At 40.4% G+C, this 10,092-nt stretch overlaps 1 protein-coding gene across 1 annotated transcript; it reads right to left on the reverse strand.

The window, feature by feature from the left end:
• Nucleotides 1-930: 930 nt before the first annotated feature.
• Nucleotides 931-3,733, reverse strand: LOC122649066 (cinnamoyl-CoA reductase 1-like). Its single transcript, XM_043842425.1, has 5 exons — nucleotides 3,572-3,733; nucleotides 3,326-3,480; nucleotides 2,861-3,046; nucleotides 2,426-2,778; nucleotides 931-1,121 (listed from the first exon to the last, which is right to left on the reverse strand). Exons 1-5 carry the CDS (start codon nucleotides 3,687-3,689, stop codon nucleotides 950-952), a joined length of 984 nt encoding a protein of 327 aa, XP_043698360.1. The 5' UTR covers nucleotides 3,690-3,733; the 3' UTR covers nucleotides 931-949.
• Nucleotides 3,734-10,092: the final 6,359 nt, after the last annotated feature.

Below are 10,092 nucleotides of genomic sequence, written 5' to 3' on the forward strand. Positions count from 1 at the left end.
TTTCTCTAACAAAAGGGGGCTGAAATGACCTCTCTACCCATGCCCAAACACCCTGCCAGGGTGGGGTCCACCATCCCCCTATTAGAGGAACTGGGGAACTGAGCCGGTCAGCAAACTGGAGGTGATAATTTTCCTATATAACTGAGATCCTCAGATCCAAGGCCCAGCCAGTTATGGCACCTACTTACCGATTGAAAGGTAAATTTTTAGGGTGGAAAAATGATTGGTGGTGCTATTATGTATACATATTTGACATCCAAGATTTTATTTTGATAGGTCTAACTCTATACTATTCTATTCTATGGGGGGTGAGTGGAGGTGTGAAGTTGTGAACCAAGAGACTTGTGATTGTGATGGACCACCGGAGGGACCATATTGTAACAGTTCACGTGACCACTTGATCTAGTTTGTTAGGTTCTTGAATCTGTTACTATCATGCCACTTGGCATCCCTATTTATATGTACTTGTATATTGAACTGAGTTAATAAGAATGAAGAGAATCATATCGATCCGATCCATCATCTACCCACCCCCTTGTTATGTTTAACAAGTAACAACACTTCTTATTTTCTTTTCTTGCCCATTTTATTGACCCTTTTACATAATAACAATTAAAGCATTAATTTTCATTGCTTGCCAAATTAATTTACTCGGGTATTTTCAATGAGGGTAAATTTGGAATCCAAGTTATAGCTCAAGGAAAAACTTGGAAAATGTATTATCCAAATATATTCATTCCTACATAAAATTTTGGTGTTATTCAACATCCAATAACTTTACGCATACACAAAACCAACCCAGTGAAAATGGTAGATGGGTGGGCTTAAACTGGACTGTAAAAGGTCCATCGATCACAACCTTGCAAGTTGCAATTAATGTGGTTGTAGGGAAAGGCAAGTACATCAGGCTCAATTAATTGGAAAGCCATGCCAAGACAAGATTGAAAGATCAAACACGTGAGGGGAGTTGTTGGGCTGAGGCGAGTAGACCTTTCTCTTGCAAGCTTATCACAGTATCGTACAGCCCTTCCTTCACAGGTGTAAACTCAAGGCCCAGATCCCTGAGCTTCTGGTTCGAGAACTTGTATGGTTTCACTCTTGGATTCACTTCATCGGAGCACCTGAATCCACCCATATCAAAAATGCGTAAGAAACCCCAACTTTAAATATATATATATATATATAGTTTGGATTTTGGACTGTTTGGTTCTCCTTTAACCCAAAAAAAAAAAATTATTACAAGAATAGCAGGAAATATTTTTTTTTTCCCTTTTTTGTTTTTAGGTTAATGGTAAAAAGGATTTACTATGTCCAGGAGTATGACCCTTGCGTCCAAACACAAGATGAGACGAAATGACCACCCCACCCTCTTGAAAGGTGAAAATCCCCCCCTCTTTATTGATGCTTTGCGGAAACTTAATTAGCTATTGAAATTGTTATGTATAATGGAAAATTTGTCTTTAAACAGTCCACTTTTTTGGTCTACATGGATTGTAGAAAATCTATTCTAATACCATGTAAATATTCAACTCAAAAGCTCAAATTATTAGGAGGAGGGACTTACAGGTATATGAGGGGATGGACAGTCTCAAGGTACAATGTGGGCTATTCTCCCAACATTAGTGTTCAATTTTTTCAGACAAGCCTAAGCCCAAGACCTGAGCTTAAACAGTTACAAATATTTTACCAAAATAATAATAATAATAATCAAACAGTTAAAATTTTGATTGAGTTTGCCTCCACCAATGGTAAATCACTATAGATCTTTATCCCCTCCAGGTCCCTGCCCGGCCCAGATTCCTAGTGCCCCTAACAAGAGGGGGTGCAATGACCACCCTACCCTTGCCTGAACACTAGGTGGGGTCCACCACTCCCTTATTAGAGGCACTAGGGAACTGAGCCGGGCAAGAACCGGCGGAGATAATTTTCCAAATCACCGCGGGGGGTAGAAGGCCGGAGAGGGCATTACTAGGGTATTTTGGAAAAGTACTAAAACACTGTAGGGGTTTGTGAACCCTAGGACACTCTGTGAACTATCCTCTATGGGCGGAGGAAAACTTTCGCCTTAAAAATAAGCTCAATTTCTTATGGATTGACTTGAGTTGTACCCTTTACAAAGTTGATCAGGTCCAAGTAAACTCGTTTAGTTGGGACGAAATTTTGCTGCTACCTGGGTTGAACGAATGTTCCTGCTATCCGGTTCATAGCCAGAGAAATGAATTCAAAATGGGTATTTTGGAAAATATATAAGGTACAAGGGTATTTGTGAACTCTAAGGGGAAGTGAATTATTCCATTTCTTTAGTTGCAAACCCAGGTAACGGGAACATTCCTGCAACAACCTGGGAAGCAGCAAAATTTTTTCCGTTTAGTTGGGAACTTGGAATTAGGGTTAGTTGAGTTGAGAGATAAAGAAGCTTACTTACTTGGTAGGGATGGGGTAGAAGGGGAACATGTCAAGAAGCATGGCAGCGATCTCAGCTCGGTGAAGCACGCTCTCGAGGCAGAGGTACCTCCCTGATGCAGATGGGTTCTCATAAACAAGAAGATGAGCCAAGGCTACATCCCTTACATGAACATAACCCTGTATTTCATTTCCATACTCTTTATTCCTCCCATTCAGAAACTTGAGAACATGAACTACACTAGCATTCACATTTGGTTGAAGCAGTGGTCCGATCGTCAGGGGAGGGATGACAGTCACCAGATCCAACCCTCTCTTCCTTGCCATCTCCCACGCTGTGTGCTCTGCCAACATCTTCCCATAACAATACCAGTCCTGCTCCAATAATATATATATGAACTACTACGTACGTACTACATTGTGAAGCTATGACAGTACTTTTAATGTTAAAAATTACCGGAATGCTCTTGACATAATTGAGATCGCTCCAGCAAGTCTCATCCACGGCCTTGTCGGGATTCCTATTGGGTTCCATGTAAGTCACTGCTGCTGAAGATGTGAAAACCACACGTCGAACTTCGGCTTCTGCTGCGGCATTCATCACATTCATGGTTCCTCTAATTGCTGGTTCCAACACTCGTTTCTTGAATCAAATTACATAATCATTATATAAATGAATAATTAATATTGTAGTATAATTTCTGAAAGAAAGAAAACGAGTATTAAGCTTCCATCTTAAAACCAATTGGTTTAAGGTGGGATGTCCACTTGTGGCTCTTCTATACTTGATAGTTAGAGCACCTACAACGGATGTGGGATTATCTCAGGACCCATCATATATATTAAGCTTTCATCTTAAAACCAATCAATTGGTTCAAAGTGGAATGGCTATGTAATACTATAGGTAAGATGGAATAGTTACAGAATCATTGACAACGGGACAGGCTAAGTGGAAGACTCCACTACTTCCTCTGATTGCATCGAGAATGCTCTCATAATCAAGAATGTCAGCTTTACAAAGAGTTAATCTCTCCTTAGCCCCTGGCAGGTCCTTCAGATGAGAGTTCTTGGGATCATCTGTAGATTCAGAAATATATATAATGAGATTGTCTCAAAAGAAAAGAGAGAGAGAGAGAGAGAGAGGATTATGGAAGCTAGAACTTATTACTTGGGTCTCGAACTGTTCCCTTGACAAAGTAACCTCTTTCTAGGAGAAGCTTGATAAGCCATGAAGCAATGAAACCTCCGGCGCCGGTCACAGACACAGTTTGGCCTGAAACCATCATTCTTCTTCTATTTTGAAAAGGAGAAAGAGGAGGAGATAACGGAGTAGAAAATATGGTAGAAAGTAGGGGTTGAGGCCTCATCTATATAGGAGGAGCAAACAATGTTAAATTGTCTATTTGTCTCCTTCTCGATATAATTTAGGGTGTGGGGTCTTACAGGTAATAAGCTTTTTATATATTTTTTATATGGGTATAAAAAGGAAATTTTTTGTGTTTGCATAATTCAGTACATACATATGAAACATACGTGAGTGAGTCTAAAAATTAAACATACATATATACATACATAACCTTCAATTCATGAGTATCACAAGATGCCTTGTGGTGATGAGGAGCGAGGAGTGAGGATTGACGTATGCATCCTGACCTAGCTACTACAATTGTAGGATCCAAAGTTGCAGTAGACACCGACCATGTGACAATTAACTTTTATGTGCAGGTGCACCACGTGCAGACGTGGAGTCTTGCCCAAAAAAACCAATATGAAAGCGTATTTATTGACTCTATAATAACAATGTGCAGGTCTGAAATGTTGTCAAAAATTATCCGTAGGGGCTCTACTTTTTAGAAAGCAAGTAAATGTAGATTTGATGTCTTTAAGGAGACTTGAGGAGACTTGAAAGGGCAAAGAGAGAAATACAATAGCGAGAAATTGGGCCCTTGAAGTTCTTAAGCGAGGAAACCAAGTTGCTTTTATGTTTGGGAGAGTGTTTTTGTTTTCTTTCTATCCTTTCTTTTTTGTGCATTTTTTGTGGGTTGGAGGGGAGGATTCTTAGAGATGAAAAATTATCTCCTCTAGTTCCTTGCCTGGCCCAGTTCTTCAATCCCTCTAATAAGGGGGGTGGATCCCACCTGGGCAACGGTAGGGTGATCATTGGGCCCCCACTTTGTTAGGGGGACTAGGGAACTAGACCGGGTATGGAATTGGAGGGGATAAAGATCCTGTTAGAGACCCTGTAAATCTGGCTCATCTTGTTGCCAAGGTTGTTCTTGGGAAAAGATATTTTCACCTACTGGTCCTCACCTAGGCTGGACAATACAGCTTAAAAATCAAGGGGGGAAAATATTTATCCAGTCCCAAGAGCATCCTTGGAGTTTGGTTAGATCTAAAGCTCTTGTTGTTCCCTAGTTTAGGCTTGTGTAGGCGCTGATTTTTGTCACCCCCTAATTGGCGATGATGACAAAGGGACATGGACGATGGACAACGCACTCTCCCTCTTTTTAGACCCAAGATACCTGACCCATAAGACCAAGAACCATGCTGAGCACAAAATGGCTTATTTTAGGCCAAAAAAGAAGAAAAAATAGCACTGTGCCCCCACGGCACTGTGGGGATGTGTACTGGATTTCCACGACGCCATGAGGGGGTGTGACATCAGCTTGTTGACGTCACCCACCGCGCCGTGGAAAAGTCCCCCACGGCGTCGTGGAGATGGAGGACTTATCTGGCCAGGACAGAGAGAGGGTCCCTCCCTATAAAGAGGAGGGTCCTCTCCCACATTTCCCAAGGAATTTTGGGTGGAGAGACCCTCCCCAAGTAATTCCTACCATCTTTTTCTCCCTTTTCACCCTCATTTCTCCTCCTTCTCTCATAAGAGTGTGAGTGAGTGAAGTTTTCTTGGTTGCGGATAGATCCTTCGGTTATCCCTCTAAGTATAGAACGTCTTTGCTCCTAGGCATTGTTATCCCGTCAGTGTGCGGCTAACAATCAAAACCCTTTTATTACAGAAATTATTCCGTCTGTTTACTCCTCTCTAAATCACTTGAAAGAGCTGTTACTCTGCCCAGAAAGGAATCGGCGTCAGTCCATTCGTCTATCTCCCCTGAGCCAGGGGAATACAACCATACAGGTATAATAACTGCATTCTTGTTGATTCGATGTAGTCCTTTCGTATTGTCCATATATGTAACGTAGTTTATTATGTTTTAGTTCAATTCATAGCATCTGAATGTAGTTCATAATATCCCCCATCCCCGTAATAAAAGAGAGAGAACATTCGTCCTTATATAGCATCTAATACAGAGAGAATGGCTTCGGCCGGGCGAGGTGGCTGCCTAACACCTTCCCACACTCGTAACCTGACCCCTTACCCAAACCTCTGGTCAGATCATATGGAGTCACGTAGCCCGATCCTGTTCACAACGGATAGGGCTACACTTAATGGGTCCTAGGCCCTAACCCTAGGTGACGACTTCACATTATATTAGCATATTTTAATACATGATCCCACGCCCCTATTTATCAATATTATACATGGACAATATTATCCATATCCATATCCATATATACAATACCAAACCCCATGTCACCATATATAAGGGCGGGGGAAACCCTCATCCCGAGGACCACGGTACTTACAGTGGCGACTCCACTGAGGACGGTGGACAAACGTCCACCAGAGGTCAAACTTTCTAAATAGGTGCTATCAATAAATGACAGAATGTTCTCTCTAAACTTTTATGTAAAAAAAATAATAATAATAAAAAAATAATATATATATATATATATATATATATATATATATATATATATATATAAAATAAAAAAAAATGTACAAAACAAAACACAAAAAAAATATAAATACCATAATATGTTTGTCTGGCTAACCCCTGTGTGTACTAACCGCATCATGTATAGTGCTCGAAGTGAAATCAAACGGCGAGGGTACTCCCTGTCGTGCCTTTACCCCCAGGGAGGTGAGGCACGTCATACTAAGTACTCTGAGATCGGATGATAGCCGCTTCCTGTACCACTTTCTTGCACACATTCACTGTATGGGAATCCCTCTTACCCCTGTAGTTAGTCGTTGGACCCCATGAGTAGTCATGGGTAATTCGTGTGGCTACTGACCCTTGATATTTCTTGTACGAGTTTAGAATCACCGCGAGGGTATTCACTAGTGTGTTGTGGAGTGTTTTGCCACTCAAAAAAGGCACTAGCTCGATTACTATGAGTTTGTGTGACCTATTCTCCAGGTATATCAAAAGAACCACGTGCCTACAATTCGCGACCACGAGCGATAGGTATATCGGTTCTATCAAGGGTGACCTTGTTCTGTCCTATGAAAGCCTACCCATTACATGCATCATATAAGAAAATAGACCATATATGACTAGGGTACGACACAAACTAACCTTTGTTAGCTATAAGAGAGAGACCGAGTTTTAGGGTCATTTGACGATTAACTTGGCTTTGACATGAGATGCCACCGAAGGTAAGGAATTCCATAGTCCCGCGATGGTCCCTCGAAGAAGAATGGAAGCTCACTTCCATATGATGGAACCTTACATGTCCCTTAAAATAAGGGCATCTCATTTTGACTCCAGACATAATCGTCAATTACCCGGTAACTAGGATCTTTCTCTGGTTTGTTCTTTTTGTTGTGTTCAAACATGCTTGGGCAATGACGGCATTCGAAGTCTGGTCTCAGAAGGAGTCTGTTGAAACTCTAATGACCACTCCGATTACTTGAGTCAAATAAAAAAATAATATGAAACATATGTTATAAAATACCAAAGAAAATCATAAAAACTCAAAAGAAAAAAAAATGATAATATATATATAAAGTAAAATTCTCTTTTTAGCCTTCTTAGGGCCTAAACTTGGTATTCTTCTCTCTTTCGTAGAAGCACGATTCCGTCCTTGCCCATCTGGATTCAACGCGGTGGAAGGTTAACCCGGGCCAACCCACCATTCTTCTCAGGATCCTCGACTCCTTCTCATCCTTTTAGTTCATCATCTAAGGTATCGCTTGTGAGTAACATGGATCCTACGGAGGACCACCTATCTGAAAGTCACATCAAAAATCGAGAAGATAGGCTGCAAGTAGACATGGCCGAAATGCGATAACTCATGGCACAACTAGTTCAGTCGATCAATGAACTATCTAAGGGCGGATCCATAGCTGGACTAGCAGAGCAAGAAGTCCGAAAAACTAACCCTACAACCCTCAAGACTCCAATCATCATACCAGTGATCATTGAAGAATAGGAAGTAGCAGTGATCATTGAAGAATAGGAAGAAGGACCGGCACACATCTTTTCATATAACCTCTCCAAGGATCCATAGCGAATTGGCCAAGAATGATGGAAGATTTCCATATTAATGAGTCTAAAGTTGTAACCAGCTCTAGCATAGTCATATCTAAGTCTGTCTTTGAGTCTATATCTGAGTCCTGTGGAAATGTCCAGTCCATTGGGCCTGTCTGTACTCTTCCCCTTATCATGAATGAAATTGCTGATTTCGAGTATGTTTCTTCTTCTTCTTCTTATTCTTCTAATGATGATAATATCCTAGAACATCGTAATTTGTTAGAACAATTGGAGCAAAGGATAGCTCAACTCGTCCGAGAGGACACCCACCCCGTAAATATAGGGACTGATCAATGCCCTCGAATGATCAAAATTGGTGCTTCTCTCAACAACGACGAAACATCCCAAATGATCTCTCTCCTCAAGGAATTTGAGAAAGTCTTTGCCTGGTCCTACAAGGTTATGCCCGGCATCGATCCAAAGACTGTGCAACATGAACTACCAATATATCCGGAGGCTCGCCTAGTCAAGCAGAAGTTAAGACGGATGCGGAAGGAATGGAGTGAGAAGATCAGGGAAGAAGTCATCAAACAATAGAATGCAGGATTTCTCCAAGTAACCCAGTACCCTCAATGGTCTCTTGATATAATTTAGGGTGTGGGGTCTTACAAATAATAAGCTTTTTGATGAGTATGAAGAGGTTGCAGTAATTTAGTACAAATGTAAGGCATCAAAAAAGAAGAAAAGAAAAGAAAAAAAATCAATGCATGACTCTAGAAAATAGTAGTCTTTGTGTTTTTTGGGAAAAGAAATTAGTAGCCCTTCAGTATCACAAGATGTGCTTGTGAGGATTGATGCATGCTGACCTACCTACTATTTATGATGATCATGATCAGTTGCAATAGGAATCAGCCATGCATGTGACAACTTATATATATATATATATGCAGTGGTGCAGTCTTGCCAAAAATATGAAAACCTATATGACTTTTTTTGAATTATGTATTGACAATATTGTGAAGCTTGAATCATTCTACTTTTAATCAATTGGTTTCTTCATGGGATTGTGTTTACCCACAAATTCAGCACCAACGTATTTGGCAAAAGAGGCAGCAAAATGGGGATCATCTAGCACTGATCTTCCCTTGCCTAGGACAGTGCAAGAGGAGCTTTTTTGAGATGTAGCTGGGAAACCTAGGTTTCGGTTTTGGTAAGTGTTAGTTGGGGTCCAGGCCCTCTGCCGATGGCATTGCCGAAGGTGGGGGTTCTGGGGTTGTCCAGTTTGAGGCTTTTTTGTACATTCGTCTCTCTTTCGTTAATACAATATGATCTTTAGCGGAAAAAAACAATTCGGCATCGACGCGGCTGATTGTGATGCGATGTCGTGCCAAAGTTGTACGACTCAATGAAATGTGATGGAATAAAATCCAACTTCTAATCAGAACGAAAATGAGATCTTTCAGAGCCTCGATTGCTCCAAAGACTTTGATTAAGGAAAAGAAAATCGCAATAGAAGAAAATAATGAACAAGATTGAAAATCAAATTGCTTACTTGCAGTCTATATCTGTTGAAGTCATTACAACTTGCCAAATCCGAAACTGATGATGTTTACAACTTGGTATTTACACTACAACTACTCTCTCTACAACCAAATCGCTTACTTTCTCATAAACGAATTTGTTGAAGTCTAGCTTCACAACTCTACTAGCCACAAACTGATGAAGCTTGCAACTTGATGATAATAGATGACCAAGCATTTTATTGAATTGAATACTCGTACATTCAAAGAACATAACATTGAGGGAACTCAAAAAGAATACTTGATCGATAGGAATACATCTTCTGAAACATGGGCCAAAAGACATATTGCTTAAGTTATTCTCTAAGCAAGACCTACAGGAATGCCCCTTGAAACACAGGCATTGAGACATTGGTGGCTGAAATCCAACTCCAGCAAAAACTAAAGAATGAAAGATAAACATCTAAAAAAAAAAGTAAAAAATAAATTGCAGTGTAAAGACATGCTTGTATTGGCTGGGAGCCCGTTCTTCTTCATATTCTCTTCTTTTTATAATTGCTTCCTTGGAGTTGGGGTAGTTCCGGCAACTTTTACTTCTCATTTTGCATTTGAATTTTGAACATCTTTAAGTGGTTAAGTAATTGTTCACAATCTCTTGCACCACCTTCCCATTTTATTGGTCAAATTAAAAAAGAAACCCCTTTCATGGCACATGCAATGGACGGTTTTAAAGTATGCATGGTGTTTCGATCAAGGACCGAAAGTACAGTGTAGAAATAGGGTGTAAACAGATTGAAGGAATGGTAGCTAGAGATTTTATTCATATTCCAGTGTTAACTTACTAACTCATA

Source organism: Telopea speciosissima, chromosome 1, assembly GCF_018873765.1.
Source record: "Telopea speciosissima isolate NSW1024214 ecotype Mountain lineage chromosome 1, Tspe_v1, whole genome shotgun sequence".
Classification (NCBI taxonomy): Eukaryota; Viridiplantae; Streptophyta; class Magnoliopsida; order Proteales; family Proteaceae; genus Telopea; species Telopea speciosissima.